This window comes from Schistocerca cancellata, chromosome 3 (assembly GCF_023864275.1).
Source record: "Schistocerca cancellata isolate TAMUIC-IGC-003103 chromosome 3, iqSchCanc2.1, whole genome shotgun sequence".
Taxonomy (NCBI): Eukaryota; Metazoa; Arthropoda; class Insecta; order Orthoptera; family Acrididae; genus Schistocerca; species Schistocerca cancellata.
Window position 1 is genome coordinate 681,726,043 of NC_064628.1, and position 25,466 is coordinate 681,751,508.

Here is a 25,466-nt window from a genome sequence, read left to right on the forward strand (position 1 = left end):
ACGCAATGTTGAGTGATCTCTGTGGCTGACACAGAGATGTCACATACTCGTTCTTGACGGCATTATCAGCACCTGACCGAGTTTGAAAAGGGCTTCATTGTGGGTCTCTAATCGGCCAGCTGGTCAAATTGAGCAATATTCAGATGTGTGGGCCATTCTGTTGTGACATATGTTGGACACACTCATTGTCAAGGTTCCAGTCAACCACGTTTGACCCTCACACGAGAGGATTACCGTATTATGTAACGCACATCCTAACTCCTTCTCCACATCTGTGCCTGTGATCTGAGAGCAAGTAATGAACTTATAAAATTTTGTGTCATCCAGCAGCACTGGTCAGAGACTAGCGCCAGCTGGACTACGGAATTACCATCCTGTAAGCAAGCAGTATTTTAAGTGGTGCAATGACTGGGAAGCACAGACTGCTGATAAATGGCATTACATTACATTTAGCCTCAAACTACACTCCTCCACCCTGGATGACCATTGTCGCAAAGTATGGCAGCTATCTGGGGTGAGGTCCCATTCTTCCATTCTTTTGGAGAGGCACTGTGGTGTTACTCCTCACATGGTGTGGGGAGCCACTGGGTATGACTTCAGGTCATGCCTACTAGTGGCAGGGGGAACTCTGAAGGCACAATGGTATGCCACAAACATCCTACGTCCTCTTTTTTTTTCCCTCTCATGTGAAACTTCTGTGGATTTTTCAACAGCATAATGCTCATCCATACATGGCACATGTGTCTATGAAATGTCTGCAAGATGTTGAGAACACCAAATCTCTCCCCAAGAGAACACAGATGGGACTAGCTAGGACATCAACTCCGTCTTAGTGCCAATATCCAGGATTTCAAGGACTAGTTACAACAGTTGTGGGCCACCTTGCATCAGGAGGGATACAACAGCTTTATGACATCCTTCCCAACCAAATCATCCACACATCAAAGTCAGAGAGGGTGGAACACCACATACTTAAGTGGGGGCTCCTACTGCCACGTTCTTTGTAAATTTTATGCCATTTTGTAATGACGTGCCCTCTCAACCCATTAAGTTTCATTCATTTACTCCTCCTCTTCTGGTTGCTTCACTTTTTTTGTCATACAGAGTAGAGTCCACAAGCTTTATCTTGGTGAAACACAGCTTGCTCTTCTGATCTGCAACACCTAGGATTTGGTAAATAATGGAGCCCTTTTCACGAGATATTCTTTGGCATCTGCAAAGTATTTTTTACAGTTGTGCCCTGTCACATAGTGAATGAAGTATGAGGTTATAGAATATTAACCTTATTTTGTGGCTGAATTTAAATACCCTAGCAAATAAAAATTGGTGTTAGTTGATGTGTTTTGGGTAGGCACCAAAGCTTCAAAAAACTCCATTCCACCGGGCTGCTATTTTAAAATACCCTGTTTCAGTGTTGTTCATTCTCCAATGTGTAATATTTGTGGATACATCATCATCATAAGTAATATAAAACAGGTATAGCAGGTCATGTGATTTCTTTTTTACACTACTTCTGAGAATAATTTGTCCACATCTATTACACATCTGAGACAAGTAGTGCTCAAAACCTAGTAGTTTTTAATAAAGCATTTTTTAAAAAACATAACTACCAGGTAGAAACACCATAATTCATTAACATTCAGTATGCCATCACAGTAAATCTCATAGGTTCATGATTCTCCTCTAGGGTTGGCTGTTCATCCTTTCACGTGTATTGGGCTGAACGTAACTAGAAGGACTTGTTATTGTCTGGTTACTTCATTGATGGTCAGGCATAAGTGTTGTAACTGTTTCTTGAAACAACATGTATTCCACAATACTACAGCAATTTGATATTAGTGATATAACTCTATGGAAAGGACCTGTATCTGTATCCCTGCACTGATAATGCCCATTAACTCCAGTAATCTACAATAAACTGTCACTGTAAGGGCCAAATGTTGTTCTGTGTATTCTGTATAGAATCAAATCAACATCCTAACATGTCCAGTAGCTATTCTCTTCTCTACTGACCATTTTGAATTGATTTCCCGCACTACACCTCAAGAGAAAAAAATGTAATTTAAAGTGAAATGCAAATAGAAAGATTCAGCTTGATGTAGATGGCTTTAAAAACTCACATTGTACACCACATTTATGGCTGCAATACTTACCTTCATGCTTTTCATAATAATAAGGATACTATATACTGTATTTTTATGCTTGATTATTTTCTATAGAATGATTAATTCACTTTATTAATTTTGGAAAATCTAACTGAAATTAATTTATTTCCAGATTACATGCATTTATCCACACAATACTAATTATCATTCTCAAAATACTTTAAACAAGAAGTCCATTCTGTTTCAAAATCTATATTTTCTGAAAAACCTTCAGCATCATTCTCTACAGCAGAATCTCCTATTACATCAATACAGATACCTCCTACACCTCCAGAAAATAAGTTCATTATGTAAAGCTCAAGATTCAAATCAATATGGCTTTTCTGTTATATTTTCACAAAACTTTGTACTTGGCTGGCTGGTTTGTTACTTCTTAATGTCAATCTCAATAAACTCTCCCTCTAAAATTTCTCTCACAAAAAGTGCTTTGTCAAGCATAATTTCCTGTATTTACAAATAGGAACGCTTTTCTTCATTCACATCTGTTTTTCATCATCAACTCCAGTTCTCTTGCCCTACAAAAACCATCTATTTATACTACTTCCACGGGATTATGGGATTCTTCTTTCAGAATATTTTCATAATTTTGGTCTAACATCAAGTCAATAAAGCTACTGCTGGTGCTTCAATAGTTATTTTTGTAACTATTGAAATAACCCATCTAGTTATTTTTATAACTATTGAAGTATCAGCAGTAGCTTTAGTGACTTGATGTTAGATCAAAATTATGAAAATATTCTGAAAGAAGAATCCCATAATCCCATGGAAGTAGTATAAATAGATGGTTTTTGTAGGCAATAGCATTTTCTTTCGGCTGTTTAGTGTATGTGTCTTAGGACAGAAATCAAATTGATGCTCTTCACTCTTGTCTGTCCTGTGCCTCCACAGACATCTGAGCACAAAATCAGCTCCTTTAATTCTTTTCCAGTATCGTTTTCTATGTTAAAGAGGGCATAACAACTAACTTATTGAGTTCCCTGACCAACCAGCTCTTTCTTCCACACACATCATTACTTGTTATTTTTCTTCCCCTTCTTCACAGCCTGTGCCATCTGGATCCTTCCCACTGACACCAGCTTTTCTGAAATGCACAGGTGCGAAATTTCTCTGCAATACATCTTATGTTCCCGTAACCCTCCAGGCCTCAGCCTCCATTAGTCATTTTCCTTACCCATCTAGCCCCTTTCCTGTTCCCATTCCAGTTCTACATAGCCCCCTATTCCACCAATGTACCAGGCTGCTTCTTTTTCCACTACCCCCACTCCCCCCCTCCCTCCATCTAACCTCCCAACTGCACTCAGCTGCCTTAACCTCTCTCCACATTGACCCTGCTGAATCCCACAAGCAGCCCTTTACCATCCCCCACCCCTGCCTTGATATCCCTCCCACACCCCACCCCAATCTTCTCCTTACCACCATCACCTGGTTGCCTCTCCTGTCATGCGTTGCTGCTTGCAGTCAGACTTTAGCTGCTAGAGACTGTGGTCAAGTGTGTATAAGATTCCTAGATTTTCCATAATGTGATCTTCCTCTTATGGATATTACTGCCACATAACCAAAGTTTCCTATTGTAAAACATTACATCTGCAGGTTCTTGGGAGGAGAATGTTTCACACGAGCAACAGTTGTCCATAAATATCAATACAGTTGGTTTTTCTTCAGTCATATGCTAACACAAGCTAGTCAATCTTCTGAAAGGAGCCAAGTCATTTCAGTCCTTCCTGACGAAACAAAAACTGTGTGTTAACTATCAACATTTCCTTAAATGCCACATAGATAACATCTACTTGCCTAAATGATTTGGTTTATTGTTGCAGAATACAGACTGGCATTTAGGTAATCACAGAGGAAGGCACACTCCATTTCTTGAAATATGGGAGACAGTTTCTTTCTGCAGAATATGGTCAAATTCCATGATTGCTAATCTCTAGATCGACTATCTTAGTAGGAGGATGCCACGAACTTGTAAGTCATCTTCAGCTAGGTGTCCGGATACTTTTGATCACATAGTTGTTGAATATGGGGTGTTCAAGGAAACCTGCTTTCTCGGATCGCTACCGGGCCGATCGGGGAGCGAGGGGGTAAGCTCTAGCGAGGATTTTGCTTTGGGACGCCTAGCAGTAACTTTGTTTGGGATGTCTGGTGGACAGTACCGGAACCGCGCGAGGCAGCAGGAAGAGCACATCTAAAAGGGGCTGTTTACCCGGGTGACAGCGCTGTAGCAAATATCGCCGACGTGGAAGCAGTCATGTTACTGGGAAGTCATTGGTGTATTTCGCTTCCTGCATGTCTTCTGGCACCAGGATCTGCAGTGGCTGGCTTCGTCAAACAAGCAAGAGGGTAAGGGCCTTGTTTGTGCTGTAAATTGTGACCAGAATCTACTATTGGGTTCAGTGCTGTTAACTTCATTTTCTTGGTCGGCCATTGCTACGCCTACTGAGGCTGTCCTCGAATGTATTAATTTCAACTTGCTTAGTTCGCAAGGTTCTAGTGAGAGCTGGATGTGATGTGATGTGATGATTAACATTTACGGGGGCCTGGAGTGCTGGTACTTTCTGTTGGTAGATTGTTACTGTCAGTGCTAACCACCACTGAAAACAGCTTGGCTGGTCCTTGTCTAAGCACCGCCCGGTTATTGTATTTATATCACAAAACGGAGTTAAGCTGGCCAATTGCTATAGATATACACGGATAAAATTTTCCCTGGATATATTTTGCTGCCAATTGCTATAACATTACTGTTACATTTCTATCTGAAGTGATAGTGTGTCTGACAGACACATGTCTAATTCTAAATGAGTAGTTTCATAAATTCTTAACAGTTACTGAGAGACCAGTCATTGTTGTGTGTTTAAATAGTTTGAAACTGATTCTATTAATGAAAGTACAAGAATTCCTTCAATGACAGTAGGTGAAAATGGTAATTAATTCTGATTTAAACATAAAATTAAATGTGGCTATTTGCTGCAAGTCGCCTTATGTTTTGCATCGAGCGGAGGGGTCTCGATATACCATTAGCTTGCACGCTAGTTACTTGCATTTGATTTCATTTTATTGGGACTTCTGCTGTTTTTCTTGGTAGTGGGTGCGGGGTCCTGGGTTGCGTCCTGCTTGTGCTCTTGTGTATTTTCCGCCCCCTTTGCCCCCGTATGCCGGCTCGCCATGTATCTAGTTCGCTCACGGCTTAATGTATAATTGGCATTACACCCATAAGATAATAGATTTTTACTGGTTAGCTGACATTCATTAATAGGTTGATTAATTCTACAGATGATGTACTGTAATTAATTATTGTGTTTCTAGTTACTTATGGCAGATGTCAGCCTGTTGTATATACCTACTAGTTCTGGGATTTTTCATGCCTATTCGTGACCATTGCTGCTCCCGTATGGGGGTCCATGCTGAGCCTGTATTGAAAAAAGCTGAGTGGACGGGCGTCCACTTCTGGGCGTAGTTTGTTGAATCTCACGAGGTTGCTTGGTCACATGAAATTTTATATTTTATATCCTACATTGTAGGGTGCCTACCATTTAAGTAATGTGATTGTGTGCCATGGTATCTGATTTGTTGTTGCCTGCACTCTGAATTACTTTGGTAACACCAATCACTCCAGTAACAAGACTACATTTCCTCGTTAAATTTTAGTAAATTGTTCCTCAGGTTGATAACAGTTTTTGAGTAAATAACTTTTAACTCATTTCACTACATGTGTAATAGGCCATAAGTACTGTGGTTTATGGTAATTTTAAAAATGTGTTGATGGTTTTATTTGTCTTACTTAAATGTGCCAAATAAATCTTCAGTGCAAATGTCGATGGCGATTGCCTGAAGAGTCACTTGGTCCAGTCCTACCACCCCACAGCCTATTGTGCTGAGCTTGTGTCGTGTGAAAGTCGAATTCCATGCTGTGCTGTCACATCAAAAATAAGCGAGGCAGATCCGCAGCAAAGTGAAAGACGTGATGATCTCCTTTTCTAACTCCAATGGTGTGGTCTATCACGAGTACGCCCCACAAGGTACTAATTTCAATAAGGAGTACTACTAAGAATTCTACAAAGCCTTCGTGAAGGAGTAAGATGCAAAGAGCCAGACTTGTGGGCAGTGGATGGCTGGCACCTTCACCAAGGTAACACACCCACTCATTGTTCTCAATTAATTTAGAGTTTTTTGGCCAAACGCAACAGCAGTTGCACACCATACAAAAAGAGGCATTCCAGCAAACAATACCATAATTAGAAATAGTTTCCATATAACTAATGCATCCCTCTCTACGGTTCAGAATGAATATTTATAGTTGTTGCAAAAGCTTGTGACAGATTGCTAGTGGACATCAGTCTGGAAATTGAGAATCCCAAAATATTTAAACATAAAGCAAAAGAATTTAAACACAGATCAAAAGAATATCTCCTTAGTCACTTCTACAATTTACACAGTATTTGTGTGGAAGTATGTAAATTCCATGTAACTAATAGTGTTGGAGAAATCTTGCAACAGCAATAAGGTTTTCAATAAGTTATCTGCAAAAATATTAGCTGGGAAGCATTACAGATTCTAAAAAAAAAATTACCTGAAAATTATCAGCTGGGTTGCCTTTATACAGATTATTATGAAAATAAGATATGCTTGAAATTTAAGAATAGTTATGGTTAGTTGATGGTAGTTTGTAGCCTATCCTGGCTTATAACAGCAGAATAATCCTCAGTGCAAAGTATTGCTTTTACTTCAGAGTCATCACATTTTACTATTCTAAATGCTCTCTGGGAAGATCAGTTTTAACACTATCTCAGCGACACCAAGTGATATCTGACTGCTTAAATTTTATAAAATGCTGCTTTCAGTAATGGACAAAACTTTTCATAAAATAGTTTCATTGGTAAGAAAAAGATCTTATGGTAATAGCATTTCCCTACATACTATCAAGTTTTTATGTTTATGTTATTGGTACCAAAATTTTATAGCACATGATTGGATTTTCTGCCATCTCAACACTGGCTGTTAAATGTTTTTGTCACTTCACTCCATTTTCTTAGCATGTGGGGTTAGTGTTCAATATATAACAAAACAGAAGGCCACATATCACTTGCCATGGCATAGTATCTTAGTGGCTAAGTGTCAAATGAATGAATAATGAAAATCTTTGGTTATCACTCAAATGCACTCACACAGTATACATGATTAATGCCATCCTTTTTTTCCCATCTGCCAGATAAGCTGCCACCTTGATCAGTGGTAGGCAAGGACACACACATCTAAAGTGATATGGTTGAAAAAGCCTCTGGAATGATCAGACACTGAATGAAATGTCATAACAAATGACATCGACAAAAATGTAATGATCTGCTAAGCAATTATGCGAAGGATGGGGATACAGTTTTAGACAAGAACTCCTCAAACTTTATTTATTCCTCACACTGAACAAGTTGCTGCAGACACTAACTTTAATTTCCACGAATTGCTTCCATTGGTATTAACTAAACTATGCATAAATAAGCTGAACTCAAGAACAGCACAGCAAATCTAACAAAATAGTACAGGGTGAGGTTAATACGAATATTACAAACAAATAAACCTCAAACTGTTACACCTGAATTTAATCTCTCTCAACAATAGTAAGGACAAAGACACTCGTGGGTGCTGTTGATTTCATAAGGGGATAACAATGAACAAATGGTAAACATCACCAGCAAGAAAAGGTTCAAAGTAATAATCAATTCTTCCAGTACTCAGACCTCTTTTTCCCAATTTCAAATTCACACTTTGGAGATCGAGACACAAGAACAGCCTGTAGAAAAGTAGTCAGAATTGTTTGACTTTAGAATTGGCTATCAGCAGTAATTATATTGTGACTCCCATGACCTAAATCCTGAAATGATCAACATAAGATGACATAATTTTCATTACTGTACTGATTTTATCATGTATCTCAAAAGGCATTCTGGCTGTAGGTATATACAGTGATGTGGCATTTCCTTATTTTTTTATATCTTACAATAATACAATTCAGTCTAAGGTTTCTGTTGTACTGTGTTTTAACTAATATTGCATAGAATTTTTTTTATTTTTTAGAAAGATACATGAAGCTGCCATTTTCAATAAAAGGAAAATTTTAATGCATGATTAATTAAAATGTGAATGAATTATCATTGAAGGAATATTAAATGATACTGTATTAGATAGATCAGATACTAATATTGTACATAAGAAGTAGCAAAGGGAATGCAAGAGGGTTTACTGGGTAAACCATAAAGCAAATTATGATTACTGTGGGATACAAGTAATGTACAACTCAACCTGAATGTGTCAACAAACATTGATAGTTCTTGTGACAATAGTATAAAATTTCCACACTTGCATCCATTCATTCACTGTTCTATAGACACCATCAAATCAAGTTTCAAAGGAATGAATAAAGTTCTATACCAGTAAAGTTACATTGCTTCCAGAAAATGTGTGTGTGTGTGTGTGTGTGTGTGTGTGTTTTACAATAAGTTACTGCTGTTTAAATATTCACATCACCTCAGCTGAAGCCACAAAGTAGGTAACCTTGACAGAAGAGTACTTTTTTGGCACCATTTCTCATTGTACAGTGCACTGAAGACTCTTAATGGACTATGCATTAAACTGCTTGAAAACAGTTAACTTCTACAGTGGCTGCATAGCTATACATGAGACAGCATTAGAGCATCAAAGGAAACTATTCCTTCAAAAGAAATGGCAGTCAGTCATCAGACTGCAACATATGTAACATTTTATACAATTGTGTTCATTTCTGTAATTCAAGATCACGCATTAGTGCTTCAGAAATGTACGCATTCATGCATATGACCATCAGTAACGGCAAATCATTTTATTCACACCATATGTTACATATATATATGTTCATGTGTTGATTAAATGCCAAAATCTATAATGTTTCCAAAAATTATTGTCAGAGTTCTTCTTCAGCTTTAATGTATCATTAGTGAATATACATTTGGTAATTCATTGATAAATATATGCCTCATAAAACACTTCTCTTTCAAAAATTAAACAAAGGGTTCTGAACCCTTGTTCCCATCTCTTGAAACTGACTATAACTAGCAAATATTTTGAAACAGCGCCCAAGATGGATTCTGTTTAAAATACACCAATTAGCAACAACATACCTTATTACAAATGTTGATTTATCACTGAACTGTCTTATGGTGTCTTAAGATGTTTCTGTTGTGTGTAAAAATGAAGTACATATAATATGAAAATAAATCACTATTTATTGCTTTCAATGTATTCTCTACAACAGTAGAACAAAAACAGATGCAGTGACTCCAATAAAAATAAACACTATGAAATCTTAACAAGATTTATAAAATATTAGAAACATCATCATCTATGTGTCGCTATTATTTTAAATTCACAAGAGAATCTCCAAAATAACTACTACTAGTTACCACTAATTATGGCAAGAAAACTTTTGACTCAGTTTATATTGAAAATGGCATAAATATGTCTCACAATCCAGATCTAAGTTAGCAACAAGAAAATATTTTCAAAAATTTACAGTTCATCACACATTTTGACCAACAAAATATACCAAAACTAATTAAGATTTCTTGCTTTTGCAAACAATCACAAAGCAATTCAGATAATGAATCACAGCAAAACTATCACAGTCATTAGGTTGAAAAAGAATAATATTGCAAACAACATACATAACAGAGTAAACAATCAGCAGAATCAGTTTCGCATCTGAGAAATTCCATAACATCAGAATAAAATTTTTTCAAGAAACCCAAGTAACTTAGCAGTTACATCATTAATGCAATTAGTCATACTAGTTCACCTTACACAATTTAGGGAGAAGCAGAATCGCTATCTGAAGGTGCAAAATACATCTCACTGAAATATGGGCTAAACTGAAAGTTACAGAAGCTTTGAAATTGATAAACCGTAGTACAAAGACTTCTTTAAAAAAAGACGAAAAACCGGCTGCTTTCCATGTGTAAAAAATAAAAGGCAGTTAGGCTCATAAAACATCTATTGTTTACAAACTTCATTCCAATTTTAACGAGAGATTCTTCTATGTCTTATGTTATCATACAGGCGAAGATTCGACTACATTTTATACGCGAATATGTCATGTTGTATAAAATACTGGTACTAAATATCTATTTCTGATATCCACATTCACCGGAAGGTACAGGTACATGGCAGTTGAATGCGAGTCTTCGGCGATGTTCCACGTTATAAGCATTTGATACTTTTTATTGAGAAACAAGTTCCTTATCACAATAAATACCTGATTCTGAACTTTAAGTTCACTTGAGCAAACGCTTGGGTCACTCTACTAGAACTAGTAGGGGAATGAAATTTGGAAATTAACACTTCAGCAACAAGCGTGCAGTACTCGACTGCATGGAGATTATAAGTTTGACGGCTCGCGGTTCTTACAAATACCCCCAAGTAGCAAAGTAATACAATTGCTACCTCGGAAAAATGGGAATTTCACCGTTTCAAATAAGTTCTTCCCACAAATTTGGAAGAATTAGCAGATGTCTGTCATACGTAAGTTATCTTCCCGTCCACATCATTAATGAAACTGCTGTGCTTATGGTAAACGAAACGTACAAAAGTGATACAAACATAAGATATCTCACCAAACCGTTAAAAGCAATAAAACCGCTTATTAAACTAAAATAAATATTTCATGATATATCTAAATCCATATTTTGTGTGTGGAATTACAGCGCAGCTTCTGAAGACTACATGAGAAGTATCACTGGCTCTGTATAGTTAAAATTACTTTCTACGGAATCAAAGAATCCTACATTGCATATACTACGGTACATCCTCAGCTCTGCTGCGGAACTTCACTATTTTTATTTTTAAGACTTAGCTGATAGTTAACAGCCCGTGACAGTGAATACAGACCAGTGGCTGCAACAAATACATTCACACTAAAAAGGCTCCAGTTCTTCGGTATGATTACTAAAGAATACCGAGACCATATTAATCCCGTGGCTGTTAGAGCTCCAGACTGTGAAATACTTATTTTATCCGCTGGTCTCTTCAGGTCTCCAAGGCCAGCAATGACAAGCCCCCATTTGAAGACGGGGGACCAAAAAAAAATTGTCTTGGGTCCAGCAGGATGATTCCAAAGCGGCTGAAGACTGGGTGGGACAAACTTGTCGGCAAATGCAATGGTTTTTCTGTATATCACAGACATACTTCACATCACCTTCGTCTCTCACAGCAGAACAACCTAAAAACCTTCACCACACAACTGCACTAGCGCGACCTTCGCGCTGTGAGGTAACATGTGAATAGCGCCTGGCGTTCGCAAATGCCTACTAGTCACGTGACGTTGCTGAACGCGGAACAGCTGATTCACGTGATCATCGCCATTTTGAAACGTGTTGTAGAACAGGAAATTAATTGCAATTCGACGCGGAACATTTATGCAGCACAGTAGCAAAAATATAAAACCTTCAGAGAAGTTTCACGTACGTAATAATAATTAGAACTTATAAACTCGAATCACTGTAACCAAGAAATACCGTACCGTTGGTTTTAGAGTGACTGAAAGAGAATTGATTTTAATTCAGTTTACCAAATTTGCAAATAGTTTAGGTACTACCCAATTAATATATTTCCTGAATGATTATTAGCTGATATACAATACAAATACAAATATAGTAGTGGGCATCGGCAAAAATGGTACTAACTTTTCCATGTTATGTATGTAGTGGTAAATCGTTTACAAATATTAGAAAAAACAGTCAGTCCAATACAATGGCAAACGATACAAAGTTTGATGATACATGGCCACCATGCGTTCTTTCCATTATAACTGTTTGCTTTTTACCACACATACGATTCATGCCTCTAGTCTACTACACTACTCATTCCTAAGGTCTTTTATTCAACAGCATATGCTAACTCTGTCAAAAGCTTTTGACAGGTCACAAAATAATCCAACTGTCGTTTAATTGTCAATAAATGCATGTATATCATCGTCTGTTGATACACTCTTCCAAAACCAAAAAAAGCTGTTGCTGAGGATGTTGTACTTACTAAGAAGCTCAACTATTCTGCTGTGCATCAATTTATTTGGTACATTAAAAAAACTGAGAGAAGTGAAATTGGTTCATAGGTTGTAGCATTTGTCTTTTCTCCATTTTTAGGAGTTGGTCGGATTTGCCCTTCCTCAAGTGACTTATTAAAAATATGGCAGAGGACTTTCCTTATTTCTCTACAGTTTTATTTCGGTAATTTGCTAGTAATGTTAGCAACTTCAGCAAAATTGTGCTGTTTAAAGGCGGAATTATTTTTTTCTATTTCAATCACTGTCTTTTACAGAGCACGCACATCATCTGTTACGCTAATTAGAGTGTTACGTAAGAACTCCATAGCCTTATTTAAAGAATTCAGGCACCATGCTGGATTTATAATGTTAAAAAATGATTCTTGAAAGTATGTACTGCATCATTTTGGGATCATATCTATATAGCAAACATTTCTTAAACTGATCATTTCATTGGCAGCTGAACTATTCCTAGCGTTATTTTTCACATATTTCCATATGACTTTTGTTTTGTTACTAGATTCATCAAGCCTTCTTTTAAGTACCTACATACTTTCAAATTGCTGTATCATCTTCCGTAATACTGTAGAGTACACTTTATATTGTCTCATCATTCCAGAATTGTTAGGCAGTCTGGCTGACGCATACAAATCCATTTTTGTTTTACGCAAAATCTTTATGCCCTGAGTAATCTATGGCTTAAATACAGTGTTACAGCAGTTTTCTCTAACTCTTTACTTTGGTTACACTTCCTCAAACAGACTTGTAGTTTAAGTAATAAAAAGGCACATTAAGTTTTAAGTTAACATCTGTATCATATACATCAGACCAATTTACTAACTGTAGCTTCTGCCTCCGTGTCTCCATTGTTTCTTTATTTGTTACTCTCACAGCTTTCTAGACAGGTTGTGGTTTTATCTTAAGATGGAACTAAGGGATAGTAAGAATTATAGCATCGTGGCCTAACAGCCTATCTAAGACTTGACTGACTGTCAAGCTGCTGTGTCTATATCAGTTAAAGTACTAGAATGACCAGTTACATTAGTGGAAAATTCTGGTACTGGCACTAAATTGTAAGAGCTCATCTGTTGCTCCAGTTCTACCCTTATTACTTTCAACCAAGAAATTTACATTAAAGTCACCTAGTAATATGATTAATTTTTTATACAATTTTGACAAGACTGCTTCACTTTGTTTGAGAAAGATTCCCAAATTCCCTACAGATGTCCTGTTAATTTATAATATGGCAACTGATGTATTGTTTGCTGTCAGTTCTGTGCCACACACTCCAAAGTGTTGCTAAACACAAAAATACCTTAAGTCTAGGGCTCAAAGTAGTACATTATTTCTAGTGTGAAGCACTACTCCGCCTTTCTCCATGGTAGATCTACAATAATGAGATGCTAAGCTGAATCTGTCGATGCACAACTTGTGAATTCCACTATGACATAGTGTTCTGTGAAATATAATGTGTCATGTTGCTTTCCACATTCAGTAAAATTTAGCTTCATTACAACTGAACTATTTTATTTTTAAGTCCTCTTATCTTCTGGTAGAAAATTTCTAGATTTTTAGATTTGTTTAAATATGCACTATTTTAAAAATTATCAGTATTGTGTATCCTTAGTGAAATTAGATACATATTGGTGGCTTGGGCTTCTGATTTTCTGCTATATGCTCTTCCCCTGCAGTGGTGGATTCCAAAAATCCTCCTGTGTTGTGGAAGTCTTTTTTCTTCTCAGCTTTATTACTCTTGGGGATTCCAATAAATCTGGCTGTCTAATGTGTTATGTCACTGGTGCAAGATACTGTCAAATGAGTTGCCAATACTCCTCCTATTCGTACAACCAGATTTTGTACCTCTGTAATGGAACCTTTCACTGAATACAATATTTCTGCATGTAATTTTAGCATGATTCTTTGTTTTGGTATTGGCAATAGCATTTAAGATCTGTCTGTACAGTTCTCTCTTATCTTTAGAATTCGTATACAGCCTATGTCTTGCAGAGGTTCCCTAAGTGAGCTGTCAGCCTCAGTAAATTTAACATGCGTAAATTTGTCACATACTTCCCTTAATTTTGTATTTGCTAAATTGATTTCCTGTTTCACAAATGTGCTGTCTGTTAAGTCATACTTATGAGGAATGTTAACTTCAAAAGTGTTCACATGAGATTTTTTAAGCACTTGCCTTAGAGCCCTTTGTGCTATGTTGCTTTCTTTTCTATATGCATAGTTCTTTAATAGATTTTCACAATTTTTCAGCACTTCAAAGAGAAGAGCTCCGGGTTCAGTAATGCCTTATTTAAATTGTTTTTGCATGCTAGACATAATTCCAGCTACACCTTTCCTGTAGCTCTCAGATAATAAGCACATTTCATGCCTCTTCATTCCTCTGTTTAAGTTATCATTAGTTTTTGTTTTGTTCACATTTCAAAGCCTTTTATTGTTTACATTTTGTGGCTTTTCAGTGTTCACATTTTGGTGTCTTTGATATGGGACTGAAAAAGAAGTTTGCCATCATTGGTACAATATTCGTTGTACTTACCGTCTTCATTTTTAAGGTATGAAAGCTTTTTGTTGTTTCTTGTTTGTTTTTGGACTCTAGAAATTTGGATTGAAGAAAACTGTTTGACATAACAGATGCATCATGCCATGCTGATAATCCATTTCTTGTTTATTGAAAGTATGAATAAGTCTTTCAAGATTCCTGACCATTTGACAAGTGAGGGTCCATTTGACCTATTACATGTCAAAGAAAATACACAGATACACAAAACATGGCATACAGGTTTCAAGAATAAGAGTATATGATTTTCCTACAACAGTGACTAAAGTAGTGTGTGGCTCTGTGGTTAAGTGCAAGACTACGGAGAGAAAAACATACCAATAATGGTTTTTAACCCCTTTTGTGTGCCCTGTATCACTTATTTCAGCTTGGATAATGTTTATTAATGTGAAAAGTGTGGATTGATTCTAGTTTGAAGTCCACATTAAATTGTAGATTACCCTTTGACTGCTAGGTAGACCAGTTCAGATGATGGAAAAAAAGGCATGGCTTATGGGGTTCAATAGCACCATGTCTAGGAATACAGTAGAATTTTCAAACCAACCTTTGGATTGATGGTGGCTTTACCTTTTGTAGAATTACAGTGAAGGTTGGAAGGACTTTTGTTTCCACTGAGCCTAGGGATTTTTATACTCACATGCCCTTATGGTATTTGTAGTTAATAAAAATAGAATGATCTCAGCAACTCAAGGCCATAACACGACAAGTATAAATCATTTCCATGTAGACTATGTATCTCCCTCTAGGGTTCAAACTGGAGTTTTATATCTGGTGCAAAAGTATGTAAAAGGTTGCAAAATCCCCAACTGTTTAAAAACAAAGTAAAAGATTATCTCATTAGCAACTCTTTCTACAATTTATCTAAATACTTACAGTAATAGGTGTCCGCGAAAAGAGGGTACTTGCAGCTTACCCTGCTGCAGCAATCTATTCAGTTTTTATTTATTTCAAAATTCTCATACACTTCCTAATTTATTGCCTGTTATCTTGCTAAACATCTCATGTAGCAAATTGTAGCACTATGTGGCCGATCTTTGAGAGACAATACTATGTCTTGAAACTTTCCATCTCATTCATACAAAAAATAAAATTTTAGGGTATCCTCACACCCCAGTAAATTTCTGCAGACACCCATGCTTTGACTCAAAAATATAAATTCTGTGTATTAGATAAATACTGCCTTTGCCCGTATATGGACAGCTGAAAGTAAATATGTATGGCACGATTGACTGCTGAACCTTCCTCAAGAGCTATGTGACCTGTTCGAAAATTCTTTCAATTGGACACTACTTAAGCAACTTGCGTGCCCTTAAACCTACACCAGTAATCCTGTGAGGGAAGGGAAACCTACAGTTTAACATGACTTACAGAAGCAGCACAGCCTAAAGACGGATTGAAAAATTCTGTTGTCTGACTGGAATTTGATCTCATGATCTCACTACCTCCAGGATCACAGTAATATCTTTTTTTTTTAGCCTCCTTACAAATACTTATATCCCATCATTTCGCTCACCAATAATTGCCTTGACCTCACATAATACCAAATTTTAAGAGGGGCAAAGCCCATGATACGTTTTGACAATAGCCCTCCTAGTTTCCTGGCAGTGAACTTTGAATATGGGAAAAATGTGGTGCAAACATCCGTATTCTTGCTTTATGAAAGATGATTATACATTATGGGTGGGCCTGACTAGTCTGGTGGTAGAGCGTGTACCTGGAAAGATTTTTGTTACCATGCAAACTAATATATTTGAGAACACCCAATAAAAAACTAAAGATTAACTTCTCATAGTTGGAGTTCAGTCATGTAAAATTCTGTAAATGATATAGTGGTCACCTTTTGGCTGCATATTTATTTGTAAAACCCAATATTTCAATTTCGACCGTAAGCCCATTATCAATTGGAAAGAATTATGCTTTAGCAGTATCAAAACATAAGTCATCCAATGTGATATGTCACAGTAGCTGGTTTCATGGCACCGTGTTCCTGATTACGACCTTCTTGTGTATATTGCACACTAGTAAGTATGTTGCTCGTGTACTGCTTAATATATGTTCCCATTTGTAATACTCGCTGGGGTAGTTGATTCCATATTTGTTTTTGTTTCAAATGAAACTGAAGCTGATTTCGTCGCATAGTATTCTGTGGACCCATGTCTATTTGTTACTGCTTATGAATCCGTGGATGAACTGCTCGATTTAGATGCATTGTAACCATGTTCCTCGTATTCTACGTTATTTTTGTTCACGTCCATTTTTCGTATTTTCTCACACTGAATGGATTCTGAGAAGAATGATTCTACTACACTGATTTCTGTTAAAATCTATTGTTTGTAGTACCGGTAAATGTTAATAACAAGTGAATATATTTGCATAACTACTGCTGCCTTTGGTAGTGTTTACAAGGAAGTATGCTGTACTCATTAACACTACAAAGCGTATCCATCAACACACCTTGGCTTGTTCATCCCCCAGACGTCAATCCTCTAGACTTTTTGTTATGGAGACACTTGAATGAATTGGCCTACACCACGCCAATCAATGATGTGCGGACACTACAAGGTCGTATCTTCAATTCGTGATGATGATGATGTTTGGTTTGTGGGGCGCTCAACTGCGTGGTTATCAGCGCCCGTACAATTACCCAATCTTTGCTCAGTCCAATTGCGCCACTTTCCTGGATGATGATGAAATGATGAGGACAACACAAACACCCAGTCATCTCGAGGCAGGTGAAAATCCCTGACCCCGCCGGGAATCGAACCCGGGACCCCGTGCTCGGGAAGCGAGAACGCTACCGCGAGACCACGAGCGGCGGACATCTTCAATTCGTGCCAGCAGGTACAACAACAACCGGCTATATTTCAAAGGGTGGATCATTCCTGGCACCAGAGGGCAGAGGAGTGCATTGTCATGAATAGACACCATGTTGATTACCTCTTGTAAACATGCCTTTATCACAGAAAGTATACATTTCTGGACCCATGTTTATTGGACTTGTTTTTCTTGTTTTAATGAGTACTACCAGCTCTCAAAGTATTCTACATGTTATTTTGAACACTCTGTGTAAAATAATTTTGTAGCTATTACCATAAGTATTAGTTTAAGTAGATTAACACTAGGTGCAATTTGTTGTTAGTATAGATTACAGAAGTAGCCAGGAATGGTTGCTCAGAATGGGATTTATGGAACACGACTTGTTAATGAATGAATTAATTAATTGAATGCTGTTTGCCGTTATTCTTGCAACTGAAAAATGCCGGACTACTTTGGGTTCTAAAAGATACCAATACCGTTGTACCTTCAATGCGTGATATTTTCTCTCTTGTTGCAAGACAATGTCAAAAACTGCTAAAAATGTGAATGTAGAAAGTATTCAAACAACATCAAAGTGAAATGTATGAGACTTATTACAAATACAGGTACTACTGGAGGAAAGGTACCAAGAGATTAATGTGGATTCTGAACCACATGTTGTTGCTCATATATCTTCACATAACTGAGAAGTGAAGGCTAGCTGTTAACACATGTTTAATGTGCTTCTCTAGTGTATAGGGTTCTTAAGATTGAGAACACACAAGCTTGGATTATTTCAACTGCTGATTCAATAAGCAATGCAACAGATTTTTCCTTGGCCAGTGTTGGTTGAAAAAATGTTGAATTTGTTGTGGGACAACACGGGATATTCCCACTTTAGCCCCTATAGTTTCATGAAGTTCCTATGCTTAGCCTTCAAAATGGCGTCTGTAATGGAGGTGCATTCCAAGCAGAGATCTGTCATTGAGTTTTGTTTAGCAGAAAACCAGAGCATCACAAATTTTCATAGGCTCTTGCAGAATGTCTGTGGAGACCTGATAATGAAGAAAAGCATGGTGAGTCATTGGGTAAAGCATCTGTAATCATCGTAACATCACACAAACCATCCGTACTCCTGTGTCTTATCTGGCTGCACACAGCTGTGACTCCTACAACGTTGGGATATGCAGACACACTCACTTGCTATGAGCGACCAGTCACAATCAAATACCTTGCTGCACAACTGGTTGTCTCTGTTGGTGGTGCTGTCACACTTGTTCATTAGTTGGGGTACTCAAAGGTATGTGTCTGCTGTGCTCCTCGCTGCCTAAGAGAAGACCATCAACAAAAGACAATCTGTGCGGAATTGCTTGTGTGTTAGGAGGCTAATCGTTAGACCTTAGAACATCGTCCCAGGCAGTGAGACATGGGTTTGTCAGTTTGAACTGAAAACAAAACAGCAACACATGAAGTGGTGCCACATCATCTCTTCTCCTAAAGTTGACTTCAGCATGTTTGTCACCACAAAACTACTTCTTCATCAAAACACAAGGCATCACACAAGTCTCCGACCTGAGAAGAGCTCTGAAAACGTCAGTGGACTGTCCTTCCTCATCCACCCTCCAGGCCAGTCCTTCTGACTTCAATTTGTTTGACCCTATAAAGGATGCACTATCAGGAGGTTGTTGATGTAGCACAAAATTGGTTCCAACATCGACCAGTAGAGTGGTACCATGCAAGCATACAGGTCCTCCCAGGAAGATGGAGTAAGGCCATCACATTGAAAGGGAGTAATGTTAAAAATTAAATTTATAGCCAAAAGAGTGGTGTACTGCAATGCTGAATAAAACCAAATCTGCTTGCAGAAAAAAATATGTTGCATTACTTATTGAACACCTCTCATAATATCTGTCCAATAATTAATAGTGAGATTAAATTTATTGCTGTTAACAGTCCTGTATTTCCAAATAGTGTAAGTTGCTATAATACTTGTCTTGACTACTGCTAAGGAACATAGAAGTTGTTGGACAGGAATAATCATAGGCAGTGGTGGATGACATGAAACACAATACATATGTAATAGAGGTGGAGTGGTATATTTATAACGAAAAATGGTACAGATTTTACCACATGGGAAAGCAAGGCAACAGGCATAAGTAACGTTAATGTTTGCCACACACTCCCAATATAAAGGTCAATATCAGATTCTCAGTAAGAAATATGCCCTCCTCAGGCGTTAATGCACATTTTGCACCTGTTATTCATGCTGGCTGTTGAGGAGTCCTTGGGGGATGCTGTCCCACTCCTATCTCAAGGCAGTTTTCAGTTCCTGCATGGTTTGGGGAGAATATGTTCACTGAGAAACATCTGCCAAGAGCATTTCAGGCATGCTTCATGGGTTCACATCAAGGGCATATGCAGGCAATTCCATACCTTCAGTATAGTCTCTCTCCAGTGTGCCTGACACTTCAGCAGTTCTGAGTGGATGGATACTGTGGTTCATAACCAAAAAGTCAGGACCTGCAGCACCCCTAAACAGATGGACATGATCCAGCATAATCTCCTTGCAATACTGCTGTGCTGTAAGGGCACTTTCACAAATATATGAAGTTATGTTTGGCTACATATCGATTCTGTTGCGAAGCGGTGGTCCATCTACCACCACCAGCATGCTTTCACATAGTGTTTCCACCTTTAGTGGCCTTTATTAATTCTGAGATGACACTTTTGGATACATCCATTAATGTGGCCTATGTAGTGACACTACGACCTGCTTTGAGGAGTCCAGCTGCTCGTCCACGATCATAAGGACCCAAATTATGTCTTGCAGACATGTTGCCATACCACACAGAATCAGTTCTGAAGCAATCTTCAACAGACACCGTACTGCATGAAGTGTCAAATCCACACAGAACGTTCATGCAGTCTTCTACAGTTAAAACGTTCCGCCCTCTACATTTCTTTACTATCATTGATTGGTTGTTCCTTTGCATGTGGTAGTTATTCCTTAGCAATTGTCAAGGAGTGTATATGTTGCACCATAATCTTCTTTACTCACAGATGTCTCTATCACAGTTGGTAGATATGTCCTTAAATTATCTTTAAGATAAAGATCTTAAGACTTTAATAACTTTAAAACTATGCTAGACAATAACAAATGGTTTTTAGCATGTAATATGATAACTCATAAAGTTTTTTGTATCTTCCAGGTGATGTAATTTTGATGCAGAATTGAACCTGAAAGCTTGATAAAATGTGGTCGCCACGGGAGAAAGCTCAGTCTGTGGGTTGGTTCATACTGATGGCATCCAATGCCCAGTATGCAAGCCAGCTGCCAGCCTGACCGAAATTACTTCATTGTGGGAACTCACCGTATGACAATAATGGTATTTCCACATTCAAAGCACCCAAAATGTTTAACTTATGGAATAAAAATTAATGTATGTCTTTGTTATATCATGTAATCACAGTTCAAACATTAAAATTGCTTTTTCTTGAGTTCCATAAAAATTGACTTACTTGGTTCTTTCCCATCGCCCTTCAAGTAACAATGGTAAAATGTGTTTTCATTATGTTGAAATTTTGTTGTTATTTGCCACCTGTGAGAGAGCAGCTCCAGTTGGCCTACACACTCAAAACTGTAAGATAACCTTAACTTCTTACGAATAACCAATTTCCGATCAAGACGCACGTAACACTGCAATATCAGCATCTCATGAAGTAACTATCCTCTGTACTGATCTGGTGCGCATACAATCCTAATGTTTATTCTGTGCCCCCTTCACGTATAATAGCAAGAGATAAAACAGCAGTTCAACTAATCGAGTATAATACTTTGACGGAAAAATATCGCAACAACAAGGAGTTATGCGACATAGATGAAAGATGGTATGGGTGTTTCTATGTCTGAAAGATGGTATCAATTCTAAATCACACCAGATGCGTAAGAGTATGGCTAGTAGCGCCACTATGAGGACGCTTTACCTATGCTTTAAATACGCGATGAAATTGTCATGAGCATCAGTTACCTTTGAGAATGGACGTGGTAAGATAATGTTAGTTAAGAATGCCCTTTCAGGCGACAAAGACGCCATTATCAACATCTCACTGATTTGAACGAAGTCGTGTAACAGGGCTATTAGAAGTTGGATGTTCTTTCTGCGATCTTGCAGAAGGACTTGGCAGGAATGTAGCCACCGTACATGATTGCTGCCAGCGACGGTCACGAGAATGTACCGTCGCAAGAAGACGGCTCCGGGCGGTCACGTGGCGCTACCGAGAGGGAAGACCATCGTCTTCAGTGTGTGATTATGGTTGGTGCATCATACTGCATCTGCAGCAGCAATTTCAGCAGCAGTTGGCACCACAGTGACACAACGAACTGTTACAAATTGGTTATTTCAAGGACAGCTACAAGCCAGACGCCCCTTAGCGTTCAATCTGACCCCAAACCATCGCCATTTTTTACTTCTGTGGCGTCAAGCAAGAGCTCACTTGAGGGTGACGTGGAGTCTGTTACGTTTTCTGATGAAAGTTGATTCTGCCTCGGTGCCAGTATGGCCATAGGTTTGTTAGAAAGAGGCAGTTGAGGGCCTGCAATCAACCTGTATGCTGCCTAGATGCACTGTACCTGCACCTGGTGTTATGGTCTGCGGTGCGTATTCGTATGTCAGCATGAGCACTCTCATAGTTATCCCATGCACCCTGACAGCAAAATTGTATGTCAGTCTGGTAGTTCGACCTGTTGTGAAGCCATTCATGAACAGCATTCTATGGGGAGTTTTCCAACAGGATAACGTCCGCCCACATACCCTTATTGTAACCCAACATGCTCTACAGGGTATTGCCATGGCGCATGAGCTTGCTCAATCACTAGACCTGTCTCCAATCGAGAACATAAGGGACATCATCGGACGACAACTGCAGCGTCATCCACAAACAGCATTAACCGTAGCTGTATTGACTGACGAAATACAACAGGCACGGAATTTCATCGCACAGACAGACATCTGGCACCTGTACCACACAATGCATGCATGTTTGCATGCCTGCATTCAACATTCTGACATTTACACCACTTATTAATGTAGCGGCATTTCACAATCGCAGTGGCTCCTCTCTCGCTTACGTAAATCTGTGATCTTGCAATGTTAAGCACCTAAATATGTTACATAGACAAATGTATTTCCAAAAGTTCATTACTCTACTCTATTTTTTGGTGTAGCGATTTTTTTTTTGTCAGCGTATTACGACTGGATAAAGTGGTGCGGCAAAGGGAAGCCAACCAGGAACTTACATGGGAATGACAGAACTGAGTTCCGCAAGCGAACATGTACATTTCTGACTGTAGTCGGCCAAAATAGACGCCGACTGACAGAAAGAAACAGAAGAATGAAAAGTCGAATATCCTCATCAACAACAAATATTTCTCTCAAATAGAAACAGAAGGATAATGATTAGGAAAATCGAAAGTAAGAAAAAAAACAATCTTCTGTAACACAAAAAAAACTCGTCTGCAAAGTGTCTCCAATCAAATTAATTGCACAGAAATGCAGATGTGACTTTGATGATAATGGGATACACAGTGATGAATGTAAAGAATGTTGGTGTGAGGACTGTATGGATTGTGAATTGTGAAGGTATATGAGATTTGTGTGACAACTGCTGAAGAATTTCATGTGCAAACTCTTGCTCGTCTGAAAACGCACTCTTGTGCTCCTTTGCGGGTAAGAATGCATGCTGAACGCTTTTTAGTCCCATTCTGACGATGTCTGTCTTAAGAATAAAAATGCATTTATTTTCACAAGGATTAAAATGTTGGAGTGTAAATGACAGATTGATGTATATATAGTTAGAATACTGTACAACATACTGAGCGAGGTGGCGCAGTGGTTAGCACACTGGACTCGCATTCGGGAGGACGACGGTTCAATCCCGTCTCCGGCCATCCTGATTTAGGTTTTCCGTGATTTCCCTAAATCGCTTCAGGCAAATGCCAGGATGGTTCCTTTGAAAGGGCACGGCCGATTTCCTTCCCCATCCTTCCCTCACCCGAGCTTGCGCTCCGTCTCTAATGACCTCGTTGTCGACGGGACGTTAAACTAATCTCCTCCTCCCTCCTCCAGTACAACATTAAGTAGCCAGCTGCATTTTTTTCTTCGACTCTGTACTCTGACGCAAACCTCCCGTATACTATAATGATAACCACATTTCACGTCATATACGGGTAAAGGATATGTTATAACATACATCGGTATTAAGGAATCAAAATACGGGTACAGGATATGTTATACATCGGGATTAAGGAATCAAACTTCAATGTGAAAAATAAAAATTATCTGTTGCCGGTCTAGCAGCAATACTTACCAATTTTCCTTCAGTAAGTATTTCTCTGGATGCATTTTCAGATCATCTACAAACGCTGCCAGTGCTCTGGAAAAGAAATAAAACGATTTGAAAAAAAGAAGTTCTGATTCGACAGGAGTGTGAACAGAAGAGCGAATTCAGTAAATTGGAAAGTACATCCTCAGCGGCCCACTATGTTCGCATGCATTCAGGACGGAAGGGAGATTGTTGTTTAACACCCTGTCGACAGTGAGGGAACCATCCCAGCACTCGCCTTTGCCGGATTAGAGAAACCAAGGTAAACTTCAACCTGGAGGACAAAATAGTGGTTTGAATCTCGGTCCTTCTGAATCCAAGTCCAGAGTTTTATTTTTTTATACAAAATTGTCAGCGCCACATATGTATATCAACCCTTCTTACGACGCGTTCCAGCATCAGGCATCATCAGATGTGAGACGTCGAAAGCGGGAAGGACGTATCGTATAATGTCCGACGGGTAGACGAAGTTTCTGCATTTGGTGATATTAAGAAGAATTTGTTGTTCGAATAGCCACACGCACACTAAGACGTGGGACATTTCGGATACATGGTACCTCTGATGTAAAACCCTATTTAGTTACGAAGTTTTTGTTGTATACAGTTTGGCGTTAACCAGTGTGCCCTCTGTTTCGGTACCAGTCAGCGTGCAGAGCTGCAGAATACGCCAGAACATTTATCAGTAGAGTGTGATGGGGATTTATCTGGAAACAGATGGATTTTGGTGGTGCTTCAGTATTGCAAGTGCTTACACTTTTTAGAAGTTCGAATGCTACCTTAGGCAATCTACATCTACACGCATACTCCGTATGGTGTGTGGCGGAGGATAACCTTTCCTGTTCCACTCGCAAATAGCGCTAGGGAACAATGACTAATTGGTCGAGGCATGCCACTATAGGTAAAAGACGAACCAGTGGTGTTGGTCTACAACTCTAGGAGTTTGACTATCGCAACAAGCTTCGGAATCGGTGACACACAAGCGCCTTCTCTGGAGAATGGTGGAACAGATATCAGGTAATCTTAGTCTATATCAACACTTATTTTGATTCTTTGCCCGCGCAGAAGTCTCCATTTTAATTTTATCAGAATTTGGTGCTTTTTCATACATCGTATGTAAAGAAAGTGGAAGAACTGAATCATCGGAACACTAGGTATAATTTATGCTATACTATGGACTGGATTAATAGGACTTATCATACGAGCACACCACATATTTACAGTAGGAATGGATGTTGATATAAGAGCATATTTCACACCAGCAACAATAATTATTGCTGTACCAACAGATGTTAAGGTATTCAGATGATTGGCAACAGAAAGTACATCGGTACCCATCTCGACCATATGCTGCCTATGAGCACTTGCAATTAGAACAGGACTTAACAACTCACTAATTCTGAGCGTGAGCATTCGAATCTGTTCAGCACTTGCTCGGGGGCACTTGGGGCGTGATAAGGAGTGAGAAAAATGGTCACAACTGAGAGAAATGGTCGCAACT

The 25,466-nt window shown here is 38.5% G+C and overlaps 1 protein-coding gene and 1 long non-coding RNA gene across 2 annotated transcripts in view; one reads left to right on the forward strand and one right to left on the reverse strand.

Moving 5' to 3' along the window:
* LOC126176507 (uncharacterized) overlaps window positions 1-25,466 on the reverse strand; it is a 403,754-nt gene that overhangs the window by 164,979 nt on the left and 213,309 nt on the right. Inside the window, exon 4 of the mRNA XM_049923663.1 lies at window positions 23,954-24,019. Within this exon, the coding sequence (XP_049779620.1) occupies window positions 23,954-24,019 (66 nt within the window). The remainder of the gene's footprint in view (window positions 1-23,953; window positions 24,020-25,466) is intronic.
* LOC126175660 (uncharacterized) lies at window positions 11,493-21,085 on the forward strand. Its single transcript, XR_007535600.1, has 3 exons — window positions 11,493-11,644; window positions 14,694-14,786; window positions 20,797-21,085. It is a non-coding gene; the product is annotated as an uncharacterized LOC126175660 (long non-coding RNA).